We start from the raw sequence: 19,601 nt of genomic DNA, 5'->3' as shown, positions 1-19,601 counted from the left end.
AGCACTCACAATGACGTTTTACTACCACATAAAAAAAACACTAACAACGGAGGATCATTGGGGGTGTTAGCGAAACATTTTACATTCATATATAACATGAGTCGGTGCTTTATCCGTGTGTTGTGTGAGTATGTGTGTGTGTCTTCTACCTGAAGACCAGTTGCCAGGAGTTGGCCAGTTCAGGCAGAGGGACAGAGTAGTCGGTGAACGTGATTCTGGTCCACTCATCCTCCTGACAGGGGTACAGTTCAGCTGTCCTCTCATCGTTACTGAAGATGTACCTGGACAATAAAGACACAACAACCATGACTATCAGGGAAAGAGGTGCTGCATATGGGGGCTAGGTCCACTCCAATACTGCATAAACAGAAACTGTTCTTAGCGTGGAACTGAGAAAAATGGCTTTTATTTACCTTGGTTTCATAGTAACTTTATGCAGTTACTTTTGACATGACCCCCATTTTCTCCTGAACACAATACAATAGAGGCAGGATACTTGTCCACATGATTAAGCATGTATTTCATGTATCAAAAATGACATTAACTCATTTTCAACCAAATGAGCAGTTACTGCCTTTTTGCTTGGTAGGGCAGATCAGGGGCCCGATGTACGAAGCGTCTCAGAGTAGGAATGCTGATCTAGGATCAGGTCCCCGATGTCCATGTTATCTTATTCAGTGTGATCTAAAAAGTGAGGGGGGGGAGTCTAGAGTTGAGTCTAGAGTTGACAAAGACAGGGAAAGACAGGGTTTGTCTGTGTTTGGTGTTAGAAATGGGGGATTTTTCTTGATTTGTACCAGGGTGACCCAGTGCCTTCAGACTGTTCATTCCCTATCTGGAGCCTGTCCCTGGGCTCAACAGACTTGGGGGGGGGGGTGATCACAGAGAGAGGGTCAAACAAACAGAGAATGAGGGGTTAAACAGAATATGAGGCAGATACATTTGGCCAGAATTCTCTCAGATATGATACTGAACGAACAGGCATGATCAATGTGTGAAACAGGTCATGTGCAAAATCTGTCTCTTATGAGCTCTCGAGAAGAATACAGTTACAATTATGTATTATCATTGTAATATTTCTTCATCACACCACGCCACCTTGGTCATTTTATTTAAGAGCAGTATAACATGGGGAGCTTCTCTTTGGGTTACAAGGCTAAGGAGAGTGAAAACACTTCACAGCTCTGACTCTGTACTGGGGGCTTCCATTGATCAGTGAGATCTGACTTACACACAAACAGAGGCATGCGGCACACACGCACGGACACACATGGAACTAAATGAATTGCCTCAATGCACCTAGCTGGCACGGTGTCATAACAGTGTGCCAAGCCATATTGCTGTACGTACCCAACGATGCACTGTAATGGAAAATGGTAAATTATACAATCATTTTGGGTGTAATGAACGGTAAAATACTCTGAAACGTTTACTGCAGCATACCGTAAATTATGGTGCACTGTGGGAAAATGTTATGAGTGGGGAAAGAATTTCTGCATTTCGAATGTTACTTTAATTACACGCAACAGAATACAGTACCGTGACCACTAGTGGGTGTATGGTATTGCTGTTTCTGGCTAATTAACATATTGAGGCGTGTCTTGTAAGAAGGCTTTATTGTTGCACTCGTGAGTGAGAATGCTGCACCAATTTATCTATCTGGATATAGTGCCCCATGTCCATTTGGCAGACAGATCGTTCAAGATTGACGTTGAAGACTTCGAAAAATGCTTCCGAACCCGGCCACTAGGGGCAACATTACCATCATGTAAGCATGAGTAAGGGATCAGAAGGTTGCATGTTGACACTTTTGTGGGTGGGAGTTTTAACCTTATCCCAAACCTTAATGCTTACCTTCACCATTTGGAATGAGTGCCTAAACATAATGTTTTCAACTTATCCCAAACCTTAATCCATACCTTAATGGGATACTTCGAGATTTTGACAATTTATCTACATCCCCAGAGTCAGATGAACTCGTGGATACCATTTTTACGTCTCTGCATGTAGTTTGAAGGAAGTTGCTAACTAGCGCTAGAGCAAATGCTAACCAGCTTTAGTGCAATGACCATGTCTATGACTAACGCTAATGACTGCAAGTCTATGAAAAAACGCTAATGACTGCAAGTCTATGAGTAACGCTAATGACTGCAAGTCTATGAGTAACGCTAAGGACTGCAAGTCTATGAGTAACGCTAATGTCTGCAAGTCTATGGGTAACGCTAATGACTTGCAAGTCTATGGGTACTTGCAATCATTGCACTAACACTATAAATTAGAAATTGGAGAAATGGAATGATATAGAGCAGTAGGAACAACAAAAACACTTAGAAAAGTGATGTTTGGAGCAATTTGAAATTCTGCATTGAGACTGTGTCTGTTTTGACCTGTAGTTGCTGCCAGTTTGGATGCCTTTGTCAAGGCCTCTAGAAGTGCAAGTGACATAAAACAGAAATTATTCACTAATATACTGTAATGTGTAAACACTTTACCTATCAGCCAACCTGTTCGAACCAATCGCTTGTAATTATAGTAAATATTTTGAAATACAAACCTCTCCCCTCAATTAATTTAATGGATTCACCCATTAATTCATTCCAATTACGGCAGCATACTTTATTACAGTATAATACAGTACATTTTACGGTATTGTACTGTATGTCATTACGCAGTACCTGCTTCGATACCATATTTATATCACAGAAGGTGTACTGAAATATGAAAAGCATATTGCCACCAAGCTACCTGTAAGCTACTGTGAAATTCACAGTATCCCCTTTACAGTGTTGGGAAGAAAACAAAAGTATGCAGTGTGTTGGCTAAATTAGAAGTGTCATGTTTGCGTGTGCTGCGTGAGATTGGGTTTTAGTGTTGTGTGCTCAGCTGTGAATGTGTGCGATGTTGAGCTAGCTGATTAATAATTTACCTCAATAAAGACACTGCGTGTTTCTCTGCATCCGATTCCACACTAGCCCACATCTCCTGAAGTGTCTTTGAGGCACTGAGATTCTCCTTTGTGCCTAGATAATACATATAACACACACACACACCACGCTCAGTTAAGAAGCAGCAGACATACATAAAAGATGAGACATTCACCTTGAAGCCAAAGACATGAACACATTGCTATAATACTTGACTTAATGGAAGGTAAAAAGAGGAGGGAGAGTGCCAGATGCATTTTTTTTGTGACGAAAGAGAAAAAAACACATTCAAACATCAAATTCACTGTGACACTCATCTCCAACCCTGTTACACAAGCCATGTACTGGATCAATTCATAAAATATGTAATTCTTCATTCTGTATCTCCCTGGCTATGCTACTGAGGTGTGTGTGCGCCGCCGTGCAAGCTTGCACGTGTGCGTGAGAAAGTCAACGACAGGCGTTTCTCATCTTCTCCAAATCAAGAGCCATTATGGGCTGGGCTCTGGTTTGGGAGATGAAAAAGTAGTCTTGTAGAGAGATGGCTGTTTGTGACAGACAGGGCATCCGAGGTAGTTAATGATAAAACACTGACATAGTGGCCTGTACTGAACCTGAGACATCAGTTGTTGATGTCATTATTTGTCATGTGTTCCTAAAGTGCTTTGAGGCATGCAGTGGTTTTAAAATGTAAGGCTTGGAAATACAGAGACTGGAATAGTCGTCATGATAAATATGGTATCTCGGTAGAAACAAATTTGTTTCTTGAACAACCAGTGTGGTGTACCAGTGATGGAATCTGTGTGTGTCTTCCTAAATGACATGTCTGTGAGTGTAGTGGAACAAGGAGGGGAGTTTGGCGAGTACTGGAATCTCATGTCTCATGTCTCTGCTCCAGGCCTTAGTGTTGTGTTCTGACAGGCTGGACAGGACAGAGTAACCCTCAAGCCCTGGCAATAAATAGAGTCTGTTCATGTCCCTCACCTAAAAAACACCCTCCCTACTTCTATCCCTTTCTCTTTCCCTCTCTCTAGCTCTCCATCCTCCTCTCTCTCCCCCTCGCTGCTCTCCCTCAACTCGTAAACATGTCACAACAGAGCTGTTTTGATGTTCGAGGGGGTGCAGGTGGGTGGGTCGATGTGTGTGTGCATGAATGTGTGTGTTGTCCTGTCCCCCCCACCACCTTACCTGTCAGGGTGTATTAGTGAGAGTGGCAGACTCATCGATAAGTCTCTATTTCAGCCCAGAGTCCCAAAGATAGGGCACAGGGCTAACTCTTAGCAGAGAGAAAGCGAGAGAGGAGAGAGGAGAGAGAGAAGAGAGAGGAAAGAGAGAGAATAAGATGACACCGATGGAGAAAGTCCAACCCGACTTTGCTATTTTGTGACTTTTTCCGTGTTTATCCTTAATTTGTTTGTATAGAAAGCTCACACCATTATCACAGCCAAGTCCATTTGAATTATAAATCGACAGCTACTAACTTTAACCTCAATTTCAGTGCAAGCGAAGACAAGGGAGGAGTGCTGGAATATTTGTTGGACTAATACGCAGAGAAAATCAAATCAGCACTCCCCTCCATTTTACTGGCCAATGTCCAGTCACTTGAGAACAAGATGGATGAGCTCTGTTTGAGAGATTCCTACCAACGGGACGTGAAAAACTGCAATATTCTATGCTTTTCTGAAACTTGGCTGACGGGCGATATGGACATAATACTCAAGGGTTTCTCCATGCTTTGTCATGACCGGAAAGGGGACTCAGGTAAAACCAAAAGGGGGAGGTGTGCCTCTTTGTAAACAACAACTGGCGCGCTGCTTCAAGTGTGAAGGAAGTCTCAAGCTTTTGCTCCTGAACTAGAAAATCTCATGGGAAATTGCAGACGTTTTTATCTGTAATGATTATTGCTGTCTACATCCTACCACAAAACGAGAATGGAACCAAGCAGGCACTCAACGAGCTGTACAAGGCCATAAACAAACAAGAAAACGCTCACCCAGAGGAAGTGTTTCTATTGGCTGTTTCTAGGACTTTAACTCCTGAAATTCTGTTTATCCCACTTTTACCAAGAGGCTCTGAACCACTTTTAATTAAGGCCTTCCCTCGCCCTCCCTTCTGCAAATCAGATCATGACTCCATCCTCCTGCTTCCTGTTTACAAGCAAAAACTCAAACAGGACGTACCAGAGACGTGCTCAGTACGGAAGTGGTGTGATGAAGCGGACGCTAAGCTACAAGGCTGCTTCGCTAGCATAGAGCAGAGTATGTTCAGGGATTCATCAGATAACATTGAGAAGTTTACCACATCAGTCATGGGTTTCATCAATGCACTTGATGAAGTCATCCCCACAATGACCATACTGTACAGTTTGTATATAGTCAGAAATATTGTTGTATATTGTATATATGTACCCTAACAAAAAGCAATAGATTACCGCTTTGAATGAACAGGACACGGACATGGATGATTATAAGAAAGCCTGCTTACGACCCCGACGAACCATCAAACATGGAAAATGTCAATATAGGACTAATATTGAATCTTACTACACCGGTTCTGATGCGGTAGGGTTTGCAGACAATTACAAATTACAAAGGAAGACCCAGCCGTGAGTTGTCCAGTGACTAAAATCTCCCAGACCGAGGCAAACACTGAGCCAGACATGAGAGCCCCTGCTGTCCCGGACAACTGTGTGATCTTGCTCTCCATGGCCGATGTGAGTAAGACTTTTAAACAGGTTAAAACCTCTCTGGGATATATATGTGGGATGCTAGCGTCCCACCTCGCCAACAGCCAGTGAAATTGCAGGGCACCAAATTCACACAACAGAAATCTCATAATTAAAATTCCTCAAACATACAAGTATTAAACACCATTTTAAAGATAAACTTCTTGTTAATCCAGCCACAGTGTCTGATTTCAAAAAGGCTTTACGGCGAAAACACACCATGCGATTATGTTAGGTCAGCGCCTAGCCACAGAAAACCATACAGCCATTTCCCAACCAAGGAGAGGTGTCACAAAGGTCAGAAATAGCATTAAAATCAATCACTTACCTTTGATGATCTTCATCTGATGGCACTCCCAGGTCTCCATGTTAGACAATAAATGTTCGTCCAAATACCTCATTTTTGTTTGCATGTTTAGTCCAGTAATCCAAATGCACAAAGCGCAGGCACAAAGTCCAGGCGAAAAGTCAAACAAGTTCCATTAAAGTTTGTAGAAACATGTCAAACGATGTATATAATCAATCTATAGGATGTTTTTATCATAAATCTTCAATAATATTCCAACCAGACAATTCCATTAGAAAGTGAATGAGCGTCGCACTCACGGCCACGCTAAGACTAAAGGATTTCAGCCTGACCACTTGTTGAAACAGCTCTTATTCTCTCCCCTTTCACAATAGAAGCCTGAAACTATTTCCAAAGACTGTTGACATCTACTGGAAGCCTTGGGAAGTGCAATCTGACCCCACAGAGACAGGATATTGGATAGGCAAAAACTACAAACCTCAGATTTCCCACGTTTCCCACATTTTTGCCTGCCATGTGAGTTCTGTTATACTCACAGACATTATTTTAACAGTTTTAGAAACTTCAGAGTGCTCTATCCAAATCTACTAATTATATGCATATCCTAGCTTCTGGGCCTGAGTAACAGGCAGTTTACTCTGGGCACCTTATTCATCCAAGCTACTCAATACTGCCTCCCGTTCCCAAAGAAGTTAACACTCACAAGGCCACTGGGCCAGACGGAATTCTCAGAGTATGCTCAGGCCAGCTGTCAAGTATCTTCACATAATTTCCAACATCTCATTGTCCCAGTCTGTAATTCCAACATGTTTCAAGCAGACCACCAATGTGTCTGTTCCTAAGAACTAGAAGGTAATCAGCCTAAACTACTATCGTCCCGTAGCACTCACATCTGTAACCAAGAAATGCTGTAACATCAACACCATCATCCCAGACACCACTCCAATTTTGCTACTGTTATTTTTCACTGTCTTTTTACGGTTGTTTTAATTTATTTACTTACCTATTGTTCACCTAATACCTTTTGTGCACTATTGGTTAGAGCCTGTAAGTAAGCATTTCTCTGTAAGGTTCTACACCTGTTGTATTTGGCGCACGTGACAAATAAACTTGGATTTGAATTCTCATACCGCCCCAACAGATCCACAGATGACCCAATTTCTATAGCACTCCACACTGCTCTCTCCCACCTGGAGAAATACCTATATGAGAATGCTGTGCATTGACTACAGCTCAGCCTCAAAGCTCATCACCAAGCTCGGGACCCTGGGACTGAACACCTTCTGCTACTGGATCCTGGACTTTCTGACGGCCGCCTCCAGGTGGTAAGGGTAGGTAACAACATATCTGCCACGCTGACCCTCAACACTGTGGCCCCTCAGGGGTGTGTTTTTAGTCCCCTCCTGTACCTGTTCACCCAAGACTGTACGGCTATGCATCACTTTAACACATTCATCTAGTTTGCTGACTACACAGTGGTGGTAGGCCTGTACACCGACGACGATGAGACAGCCTACCGGGATGAGGTCAGAGACCTGGCAGTGCAGTGCCAGAACAACAACCTCTGCCTCAAAGTCAGCAAGACAAAGGAGCTGATCGTGGACTACAGGAAACAGAGGAGCGAGGATACCCCATCCACATTGACAAGGATATAGTGGAGCGGGTTGACAGCTTCAAGTTCCTTGACTTAATATGTTTCTCTCACACCAGCACAGTTGTGAAGGAGGCTGACAAGATTTGGAATGGCACTGAAAAAGTTATACAGCTGCACCATTGAGAGCATCTTGACTGGCTGCATCACTGTTTGGTATGGCAACTGCACCGCCCTTGATCACAAGGCGCTACAGAGGGCGGTGGAGATGGCACAGTACATCACTGGGGCTGCCATCCAGGTCCTCTATACCAGGCGGTGTTAGGGGAAGGGCCTGTAAATTGTCAAAGACCCGAGTCACCGAAGCTATAGACTGTTCACTCTGCTACGGCACGGCAAGCGGTACCGGAGCGCCAACCTGGGGCCAAAAGGCACCTGAACAACTTCATACCCCCAAGCCATATGATTACTGAACAGTTAATCAAATGGCTACCCAGACTATTAACTTTACCCTTTTTTCCACTAACTCTCTTACACTGACTCTATGCACATTTATTTGACTCACACACACATACTTACACTGACACTCCAACACACACACACACTACATATATGCCACACACACAAAAAAATGACGTCACACACACACTTTCACACTCTCAACAGAAGCTGCTGCTAGTCTGTTTATTATCTATACTGATTGCTATGTCAGTTTTACCCCTACCTACATGTACAGTGCCTTGCGAAAGTATTCGGCCCCCTTGAACTTTGCGACATTTTGCCACATTTCAGGCTTCAAACATAAAGATATAAAACTGTATTTTTTTGTGAAGAATCAACAACAAGTGGGACACAATCATGAAGTGGAACGACATTTATTGGATATTTCAAACTTTTTTAACAAATCAAAAACTGAAAAATTGGGCGTGCAAAATTATTCAGCCCCCTTAAGTTAATAATTTGTAGCGCCACATTTTGCTGCAATTACAGCTCTAAGTCGCTTGGGGTATGTCTCTATCAGTTTTGCACATCGAGAGACTGACATTTTTTCCCATTCCTCCTTGCAAAACAGCTCGAGCTCAGTGAGGTTGGATGGAGAGCATTTGTGAACAGCAGTTTTCAGTTCTTTCCACAGATTCTCGATTGGATTCAGGTCTGGACTTTGACTTGGCCTTTCTAACACCTGGATATGTTTATTTTTGAACCATTCCATTGTAGATTTTGCTTTATGTTTTGGATCATTGTCTTGTTGGAAGACAAATCTCCGTCCCAGTCTCAGGTCTTTTGCAGACTCCATCAGGTTTTCTTACAGAATGGTCCTGTATTTGGCTCTATCCATCTTCCCATCAATTTTAACCATCTTCCCTGTCCCTGCTGAAGAAAAGCAGGCCCAAACCATGATGCTGCCACCACCATGTTTGACAGTGGGGATGGTGTGGTCAGGGTGATGAGCTGTGTTGCTTTTACGCCAAACATAACGTTTTGCATTGTTGCCAAAAAGTTCAATTTTGGTTTCATCTGACCAGAGCACCTTCTTCCACATGTTTGGTGTGTCTCCCAGGTGGCTTGTGGCAAACTTTAAACGACACTTTTTATGGATATCTTTAAGAAATGGCTTTCTTCTTGCCACTCTTCCATAAAGGCCAGATTTGTGCAATATACGACTGATTGTTGTCCTATGGACAGAGTCTCCCACCTCAGCTGTAGATCTCTGCAGTTCATCCAGAGTGATCATGGGCCTCTTGGCTGCATCTCTGATCAGTCTTCTCCTTGTATGAGCTGAAAGTTTAGAGGGACGGCCAGGTCTTGGTAGATTTGCAGTGGTCTGATACTCCTTCCATTTCAATATTATCGCTTGCACAGTGCTTCTTGGGATGTTTAAAGCTTGGGAAATCTTTTTGTATCCAAATCCGGCTTTAAACATCTTCACAACAGTATCTCGGACCTGCCTGGTGTGTTCCTTGTTCTTCATGATGCTCTCTGCGCTTTTAACGGACTTCTGAGACTATCACAGTGCAGGTGCATTTATACCGAGACTTGATTACACACAGGTGGATTGTATTTATCATCATTAGTCATTTAGGTCAACATTGGATCATTCAGAGATCCTCACTGAACTTCTGGAGAGAGGTTGTTGCACTGAAAGTAAAGGGGCTGAATAATTTTGCACGCCCCAATTTTTCACTTTTCGATTTGTTAAAAAAGTTTGAAATATCCAATAAATGTCGTTCCACTTCATGATTGTGTCCCACTTGTTGTTGATTCTTCACAAAAAAATACAGTTTTACATCTTTCTGTTTGAAGCCTGAAATGTGGCAAAAGGTCGCAAAGTTCAAGGGGGCCGAATACGTTCGCAAGGCACTGTACATATTACCTCAGCTACCTCGTACCCCCCAGCACACTGACTCGGCACCGGTACTCCTTGTATATAGACTCGTTATTGGTATTTAGTGTTACTATTTTTATTGGCAAATTTTCTTAATTTCTAACTCGTAAGAAAGCAAAAATCTACTCCTGTTATATTCGGTGCATGTGACAAATAATGTTTTTGTTTTTGTTTTTTTGACAGATACGGAGAAACAGAGAAAAATAAAATAAGGGAGGAAGGGAGAGAGAGGGAGAAAGGCAATGCCAGCCTGAGCCCTGTGGCAGTGATGGAGTGGGCAGGGCTGCCAAGAGAGGAGGGAGGGGTGATCGGCCAGAAGCAGAGGGAGTGAGCTGGAACAGCCAGAGAGACCTTTACACCTCAGATACGGTGAAGGCGAAACAAAAAAAGAGAGAGGGGGAGAGAGAGGGAGAGAGAGGGAGAGAGAGCAATGAGGGTAGAGATGTTTATCTGGCAAAGATACACAAACTGCCAGATCAACATTGCTCTTACCAACAATCACATTCCTTTAATTAATCTTTCAGTCATTAGACAAGCAACAGTCAAACTGTTACAAACCAATTAAAAGGTCTGGATAACATCCCTCTCTTTCTAAATGAGAATTCATTCTTACTCTCTTCAACTCAATGAGCAGATCTATCTATAGCAAAGAATGTATCTAATTGTGCTCTGATTGTACCTTGTAAAATTGTCCCTGAGGTCATTGGAAAATTTAATTGAATAACATTGAGAAGTTTGATTGTGAGTGTGAGGCCGTATTAACCCATTATTACCTGGTTTAGCAATATTGAGGGTGAGGACAGTATTAACCCATTATTACCTGGTTTAGCAAAATTGAGGGTGAGGACAGTATTAACCCATTATTTATTACCTGGTTTAGCAACATTGAGGGTGAGGACAGTATTAACCCATTATTACATGGTTTAGCAACATTGAGGGTGAGGACAGTATTAACCCATTATTACCTGGTTTAGCAACATTGAGGGTGAGGATAGTATTAACCCATTATTACCTGGTGCAGTTTGCGCTGAGGATGAGGTTAGTATTAACCCATTATTACCTGGTTTACTAGCATTGAGGATGAGGCTATGAAAAGCCAACTGACATTTATACCTGAGGTGCTGACTTGCTGCACCCTAGACAACTACTGTGATTATTATTATTTGACCATGCTGGTCATTTATGAACATTGGAACATCTTTGCCATGTTCTGTTATAATCTCCACCCGGCACAGCCAGAAGAGGACTGGCCACCGCTCATAGCCTGGTTCCTCTCTAGGTTTCTTCCTAGGTTTTGGCCTTTTCTAGGGAGTTTTTCCTAGCCACCGTGCTTCTACACCTGCATTGCTTGCTGTTTGGGGTTTTAGGCTGGGTTTCTGTACAGCACTTTGTGACATCAGCTGATGTAAGAAGGGCTATATAAATAAATTTGATTTGATTTGATGAGGACAGATTTAACCCATTATTACTTGGTTTAGTAGCATTGAGGATGAGGACCCTATTATTACCTGGTTTAGTAGCATTGAGGATAAGGACAGCATTAACCCATTATTACCTGGTTTAGCAACATTGAGGGTGAGGATAGTATTAACCCATTATTACCTGGTTTACTAGCATTGAGGATGAGGATAGCATTAACCCATTAATACTAGGTTCAGTAGCATTGAGGATGAGGACAGCATTAACCCATTATTACCTGGTTTAGTAGCGTTCAAGATGAGGACAGCATTAACCCATTATTACCTGGTTTAGTAGTTTTGAGGATGAGGACAGCATTAACCCATTATTACCTGGTTTAGTAGCATTGAGGATGAGGACAGCATTAACCCATTATTACCTGGTTTAGTAGCGTTCAAGATGAGGACAGCATTAACCCATTATTACCTGGTTTAGTAGAATTGAGGATGAGGACAGCATTAACCCATTATTACCTGGTTTACTAGCGTTGAGGATGAGGACAGCATCAACCCATTATCACCTGGTTTACTAGCGTTGAGGATGAGGACAGCATTAACCCATTATTACCTGATTTAGTAGCATTGAGGATGAGGACAGCATTAACCCATTATTACCTGGTTTAGTAGCATTGAGGATGAGGACAGCATTAACCCATTATCACCTGGTTTACTAGCGTTGAGGATGAGGACAGCATTAACCCATTATTACCTGGTTTAGTAGAATTGAGGATCTCGCGGACTAGATGTCCCTTGAAGCCGGCCTGGAGGATCCTGACTGCCTGGATTTCCTGCTCGGTGGGCTTCCTGCTGCCCCAACCCTCTGGTGCCTCACAATCTGTACAACACACAATGATACACACAATAGTTACACATACACGTACATTCTTGCAGAGAAAAAAAAACACTACACACACACACCTGAACCTGTGGGGGACGGTCCCCTTGTCTCGCTGGTGGAGAGCGAGGGGTCGTTGGTAAGTGCCTGGACAGCAAACAGCTCCTCTGCTGACAGCTTCCTGTCCAGAGCAACGCAGATCATGTGATACACTGCTTCATTAAACACCTGCACAGACAGGAGTGGGGAGGTCAGTGCGTGCACCAAAAGAAAGAAAGAAAGAAAGAGAGAGAGAAAGAGAAATAGAGAGAGAGAGAGAGAGAGCATGTGTGTGTGCGTGGTTGTGTGTAGGGCCGGCTTACTGACCGAACACTCAGGGCACATTCCCCCAGGGCCCCCGACCCCAGAGAGCATATGAAGTTTCAAGTTCTCTTTCGTATCGTCCGAGATTCCTAAATATTGGAAAACTGCCACCGTCATCCCCCTCTTTAAAGGGGGTGACACTCGAGACCCAAACTATTACAGACCTATATCCATCCTGCCCTAACTTTGAAAGCCAAGGTAACAAACAGATCACTGACCATTTCGAATCCCACGTACCTTCTCCACTGTGCAATCTGGTTACTGAGTTGGTTTACACTATTAACTACTTCTCCGATAGAGTTCAGTGTGTCAAATCGAAGGGCCTGTTGTCCGGACCTCTGGCAGTCTCTAGGGGGTGCCACAGGGTTAAATTATCGGGCAGACTCTTTTCTCTGTATATATCAACGATGTCGCTCTTGCTGCTGGTGATTTCTTGATCCACCTCTATGCAGACGACGCCATTCTCTATACATCTGGCCCTTCTTTGGACACTGTCTTAACAAACCTCCAAACAAGCTTCAATGCAATACAACACTCCTTCCGTGACCTCCAACTGCTCTTAAATTCTAGTAAAATGAAATGCATGCTCTTCAACCAATCGCTGCCCGCTCCCTCCCGCATGACTAGCATCACTACTCTGGACGGTTCTGACCTAGAATATGTGGACAACTACAAATACCTAGGTGTCTGGTTAGAATGTAAACTCTCCTTCCAGACTCACATCAAGCATCTCCAATCCAAAATTAAACCTAGAATCGGCTTCCTATTTCACAACAAAGCCTCCTTCACTCACGCTGCCAAACATACCCTCGTATAACTGACTATCCTACCGATCCTCGACTTTGGCGTTGTCATTTACGTTGTCAAGCCTCCAAAACGCCATTCAGCAAACTGGATGCAGTCTATCACAGTGTCATCCGTTTTGTCACCAAAGCCCCATATACTACCCACCACTGTGACCTGTATGCTCTTGCCGGCTGGCCTCGCTACATATTCGTCGCCAGACCTACTGGCTCCAGGTCATCTATAAGTCTTTGCTAGGTAAAGCTCTGCCTTATCTCAGCTCACTGGTCACCATAACAACACCCACCCGTAGCACGCGCTCCAGCAGGTACATCTCACTGATCATCCCCAGAGCCAACACCTCCTTTGGCCGCCTCTCCTTCCAGTTCTCTGCTGCCAATAAATGGAACAAATTGCAAAAATCGCTGAAGTTGGAGACATATCTCCCTCACTAACTTTAGGCATCAGCTATCTGAGCAGTACACAGCCCATCTGTAAATAGCCCATCCAACTACCTAACTCATCCCCATATTTTTTTTTCATTTTTTTTTGCTTTTGCACACAAGTATTTCTATTTGCACATCATCATCTGCACATCTATCACTCCAGTGTTAATTTGCTAAATTGTAATTACTTCATTACTATTGCCTTACCTCCTTACGCCATTTGCACACACTGTATATAGACTTTTTCTATTGTGTTACCGACTATACATTTTTTTATTCCATGTGTAACTCTGTGTTATTGTTTGTGTCGCACTGCTTTGCTTTATCTTGGCCAGGTCGCAGTTGTAAATGAGAACTTTTTCTCAACTGGCCTACCTGGTTAAATAAAGGTGGAATAAAATTTTACAAAAATAAAAAAGTTATATTGGTTGTATTTTCGGGATACAGATGGTATACACCTTCCAATGAAATACTTACTCGTAGGTTTCTTCTCAGATAATAATACGAACAAAGTCAATGGCTCAATATATTGTGTGTCTGTGTGGGTAAGGTGCGGAGAATCAGAGCAGGTGGTCAGTCCAGTTCAAGTGTTCAGCAGTCTGATGGCTTGTAGATAGAAACCATTTCTGAGCCTGTTGGTGTCAGACATCATGCTCCGATATCGTCTGCCCGACCGTAACAGAGTGAACAGCTCATGCCTGGGTTATGTGGGGTCCTTGATGATGCTGCAGGCACCGTTTCAAGTAGATGACCTGGATGGGTGGGAGCACAGTCCCAGTAATATCTTGGGCCATCTTCACCACCCGCTGGAGGGCTTTGCGGTTGTGGACGGAGCAATTCCCGTAACAGGATGTGATGTAACTGGTAAGGACTCTTTCGATGGTGTAGCGGTAGTATTTGGAGAGGACCTGGGGTGGTATGCAGAATTGTTTCACCCGTCTTAGGAAGTATAGACACTCTTGTGCCCTCGTCAAGAGTGGTGGTGTTGTTTTTGTTGGACGCGGAGGAACTTTAAACTGCTGACTCGCTCTACTGCAGTCCCGTTGATGTGGATCGGGGCACGTTAACTCCTCTGCTTCCTGAAGTCAACAATCAACTCCTTTGTTTTGCTGACATTGAGGCAGAGGTTGTTGTCCTGGCACAATGCAAGTTCACTTACCTCCCCCATATAGGCTGACTTGTTGTGTTTGGTTATCAGGCCTACAACTGTGGTGTTGCCAGGAAAGCAATGGCAAAATGTGTTGAATAGCTTTAACATTAACTTTAAAATAGAAAATGTCTCTCTCATGACAAAATGTGTAGAAAAGCATTATAAAACTGCACATTTTTCTCTGCCCCCTGGCAAAATCTGTAAAAACTGCAGGAACTTAGCTATTTACCTAAAAACCTCCTTTGGAGGCAGGTGCCCGGGGCCCCAAATGTGGTTATCCGGCCCTGAGTGTGTGTGTGTGCTTGTATACAGTGTGTGTGTGTGTGTCCAGTGTTAGTGTCAGTGTGTGTGTGTGTGTGTCCAGCGTCAGTGTGTGTGTGTGTGTGGTCCAGTGTGTGTGTGTGTGTGGTCCAGTGTTCGGGTCAGTGTGTGTGTGTGGTCCAGTGTTCGTGCCAGTGTGTGTCCAGTGTTAGTGTCAGTGTGTGTGTGTGTACAGCGTTAGTGTCGAGTGTGTCTAGTGTTAGTGTCGAGTATGTCAGTGTGTGTGTGTGTGTGTGTGTGTTTGTGTGTGTGTGTGTCCTACCCTCTGATGGTCTCGGAGCCCTCCGACAGTGCTGAGCTGAGCGGGACAGTGGGCGTCCCCGAGAGCCCTGGTGGCTGCTGGGAGCTCCAGCTCATCTGAGAAGGAGCTGACCACTCTGCCCAGTGGCCTCAGAATAGACAGGGCCTGCTCACAAAAACGCACACTCTCCTGGAAGTGGGTAGGAGAGGAGAAGAGGTGGTGGGGGTAAGGACACGTGAGGTGAAAGTGAACTGTCAGAGAAAATGTTCCTTGGTTCTGTCCATTCCGTCTGCTTATTCACCATGGAGAAAAGAGTTATCAAACACACTTCTTGGGCAAATACTGCCTGACTAGTCATTTTCCAGCTGCTTGAGTCTGCATATGGCATGAATAAGCCAACATGTTCACAGGCTTGGCTTTATAAGAGAAAGTCCCAATAGCCTGAGCAGCCACAGTACACTGCCTGCCTCTCCTCCCCTCTTCTCCTCACCTCCTCCTCCAGCTGTTGGTGTATTGTGACCAGCATCAGCTTTCCGTGATAGAGACAGACACAGACAGACAGACAGAGAGAGGCAGAAATCTCTGACCCACTGTGGCCTGAGTGCAGAGGGGATATTATCCTGAACATCTGACGCGCATCCAAGAGTGAGAGGAGAGGTAAGAAGAGGAGGATGAGGAGGTATCCCCATGCCTGAATGGGCATATAAACAGAAGGTGAGGAGAAACCAAGCGGCTATTATGGAATGGCTGTCTGCTGGCGTTTCTATGGTGATGGTGGTGTCCTCTAACTTACCTTGTCAAGGTGAGGCATGATGGTCTCCTCGTCTCCGAAAACGAAGGGTGCCATGCTGTACAGGTGGACGTGGTAGCCCAGAGGCGCCCTCGTGTGGATGCACAGGACATGACGCCTAGGGCAGGGGAGGAGAGGGGGTGAGGGCGAGAGTAGAGAATGGACGGATCGAGAGGGGGTAAGTGAGAGGAAAGAGAGAGGGATCAGATTAGCCCAAAAATTATGTGAAACCAACCCCTCACCAAATAACAAACCATGATACTGGATTGATAAAAACCCAATGATAGTGCCAGTCCGCTTAGAGCTACTGCACCAAGGCCTAGTCAGTTCTACAGACTAATTTCCATATACAAGTAGGTTAATAATCCCTTCCCCTCAGACCCAATTACAAAGCCATGGCTCTGTCCGGCAGTAATGTCTTCCTGGCTGCCTGGGTCAAGTGTGGTCCACTCATTGAGCAGTCGTGCTAATGCACCGTGAGCCCACAGCAGCTCATAGCCCTGCTAGAACACTGCCAGCCTGACGGACTCCTCCATCCCATAAGCTTGGCATAATACAGCCATCACAGCCAAACATGATCAATGACAATAGACCTGATTGGTGTTGGGTTTAAGAGAATAGAATAATGGATAGAGGGAGGAGAGGAAAGTGGTTGAGAGAGAAAATGAAGCGAGAGAAATATAAAAGAGGGAGAGATACTGTAAAATGATTGCGTGTGTGAAACAGAGATCGAGGGACAGATTGAGAGATAGAAAAGGATTGAAAAGAGAGAGCGCAAAGCGGAATGAGAGGTTGAGATTGAGTTCATTATCATTTGGCGGAAACAGCCCCCCCCCCCACTTCAATCACTCAGGAACGAGTGGTGCGCTAAGTGTTACGTTTACACCACGGCACAGTGGTAATTGTAGCTCTGCGTCCCTCCGCCTGACCCCAGAAACTAGGCCCCCTGCTTCTAGGCCAACCAGAAGCCATTAATAGAGACTAGGGCAAGTTTTTTTCTCACAGTGTCAGATCTAACTGTAAAAGATATATTGATGGTGTGAGGTTTCAGCTGTAGCTTTGGAAATCAGCAGTGAAGTTAATAGTGTAAAGGTTACGTTGGGTTATTTCCATCAATAAAACCATGTAAAATACTGGTCTCATAAGGGCAAAAGTTCAACATCCAAACATCAGGAGGGTGTGCTGAGGCTTTTATGCACCCTGATGATGGCCAACTTTGGAACATGGGCACCATGGTACTGCTTCAGAGTGTCATGAAATGTCTGGTGCCAACAACAGCTTGTATATGTATGGCTGGTGTTGAGGGTGGTCAGGCCAGGTTGAGCCAGGTCTTACCCAGGGGGGAGGACCAGCAGGGCAGCCTTGCAGGAAGTGGTCTGGATGTGGAGGACAGGGAGCTGACGCAGCAGACTCTTCCAGGAGTAGGGCTCTGCTATGAGAACTCCAGACCTGCCCACAGGACTCTCCTTCTCTACAAGAAGACAGAAGATATAAACAGATGGCCGAACACAAAGGCACACAAGTGCTGTTGATGGGTTATTATGGTACACTACATGACCAAAATTATGTGGACACCTGCTCATCGAACATCTCATTCCAAAATCATGGGCATTAAAATGTAGTTGTGGGTATAACAGCCTCCACTCTTCTGGGAAGGCGTTCCACTACCCATTGGAACATTGCTGCGGGGACTTCCTTCAACAAGAGCATTAGGAAGGTCGGGCACCGATGTTGGGCTTGTCTCGCAGTCGGCGTTCCAATTCATCCCAAAGGTGTTTGATGGGGTTGAGGTCAGGGCTCTGTGAAGGCCAGTCAAGTTCTTTCTCTCCGATCTCGAAAAGCCATTTCTGTATGGACCTCGCTTTGTGCACAGGGGCATTCTCATGCTGAAACAGGAAAGGGCATTCCCCACACTGTAGCCACAAAGTTAGAAGCACAAAATCGTCTAGATTTCCCTTCACTGGAACAACGGGGCCTAGGCCAAAACATGAAAAACAGCCCCAGACCATTATTCCTCCACTACCAAACGTTACAGTTGGCACCATACATTCGGGCAGGCATTGTAGTGTTCTCATTGCATCCGCCAAACCCAGATTAGTCCGTCAGACTGCTACAGGGTGAAGTGTGATTCATCACGCCAGAGAACCCGTTTCCACTGCTCGGCGAGCTTTACACCACTCCAGCCGACGCTTGGCATTGCGCATGGTGATCTTAGGCTCCCGAAGAACAGTTCTTGTGCTGATGTTTCTTCCAGAGGCAGTTTGGAACTCGGTAGTGAGTGTTAGAACTGAGGACAGAAGATTATTAAGAGCTACGCACTACAGCTCTTGGCGGTCCCATTCTGTGAGCTTGTGTGGCCTACCACTTCGAGGTTGAGCCGTTGTTGCTCCTAGACATTTCCACTTCACAATAACAGCACTTACAGTTGACTGGGACTGGGACAAACTGACCTTGGAAAGGTGGCATCGTATGACAGTGCCACGTTAAAAGTAATTGAGCTCTTCAGCAAGGCCATTTTTACTGCCAATGTTTGTCTAAGGAGATTGCATGGCTGTGTGCTCAATTTTATACACCTGTCAGGAATGGGTGTAGCTGAAAAAGCTGAATCCCCTAATTTGAAAGGGTGTCCACATACTTATTTTTTTGAGCAGTGTGTGTGTGTGTATATATATATATATATATATATATACACACACACACTGCTCAAAAAAATAAAGGGAACACTTAAACAACACAATGTAACTCCAAGTCAATCACACTTCTGTGAAATCAAACTGTCCACTTAGGAAGCAACACTGATTGACAATAAATTGCACGTGCTGTTGTGCAAATGGAATAGACAACAGGTGGAAATTATAGACAATTAGCAAGACACCCCCAATAAAGGAGTGGTTCTGAAGGTGGTGACCACAGGCCACTTCTCAGTTCCTATGCTTCCTGGCTGATGTTTTGGTCACTTTTGAATGCTGCCGGTGCTTTCACTCTAGTGGTAGCATGAGACGGAGTCTACAACCCACACAAGTGGCTCAGGTAGTGCAGCTCATCCAGGATGACACATCAATGCGAGCTGTGGCAAGAAGGTTTGCTGTGTCTGTCAGCGTAGTGTCCAGAGCATGAAAGCGCTACCAGGAGACAGGCCAGTACATCAGGAGACGTGGAGGAGGCCGTAGGAGGGCAACAACCCAGCAGCAGGACCGCTACCTTCGCCTTGTTGCAAGCAGGATCAGGAGGAGCACTGCCAGAGCACTGCAAAATGACCTCCAGCAGGCCACAAATGTGCAT

The 19,601-nt window shown here is 44.6% G+C and overlaps 1 protein-coding gene across 1 annotated transcript in view; it reads right to left on the bottom strand.

Moving 5' to 3' along the window:
• adgb (androglobin) overlaps positions 1-19,601 on the bottom strand; it is a 110,370-nt gene that overhangs the window by 35,299 nt on the left and 55,470 nt on the right. Inside the window, exons 19-25 of the mRNA XM_064924830.1 lie at positions 17,655-17,790; positions 16,323-16,437; positions 15,551-15,718; positions 12,309-12,453; positions 12,100-12,225; positions 2,927-3,020; positions 150-281 (exon numbers count right to left, since the gene is read on the bottom strand). Of these exons, the coding sequence (XP_064780902.1) occupies positions 150-281; positions 2,927-3,020; positions 12,100-12,225; positions 12,309-12,453; positions 15,551-15,718; positions 16,323-16,437; positions 17,655-17,790 (916 nt within the window). The remainder of the gene's footprint in view (positions 1-149; positions 282-2,926; positions 3,021-12,099; positions 12,226-12,308; positions 12,454-15,550; positions 15,719-16,322; positions 16,438-17,654; positions 17,791-19,601) is intronic.

This window comes from Oncorhynchus masou, chromosome 19 (genome assembly GCF_036934945.1).
Source record: "Oncorhynchus masou masou isolate Uvic2021 chromosome 19, UVic_Omas_1.1, whole genome shotgun sequence".
NCBI classification, from domain to species: Eukaryota; Metazoa; Chordata; class Actinopteri; order Salmoniformes; family Salmonidae; genus Oncorhynchus; species Oncorhynchus masou.
Note: the sequence above shows the minus strand (reverse complement) of the source record. Positions and strands in the feature narration are given on the sequence as shown.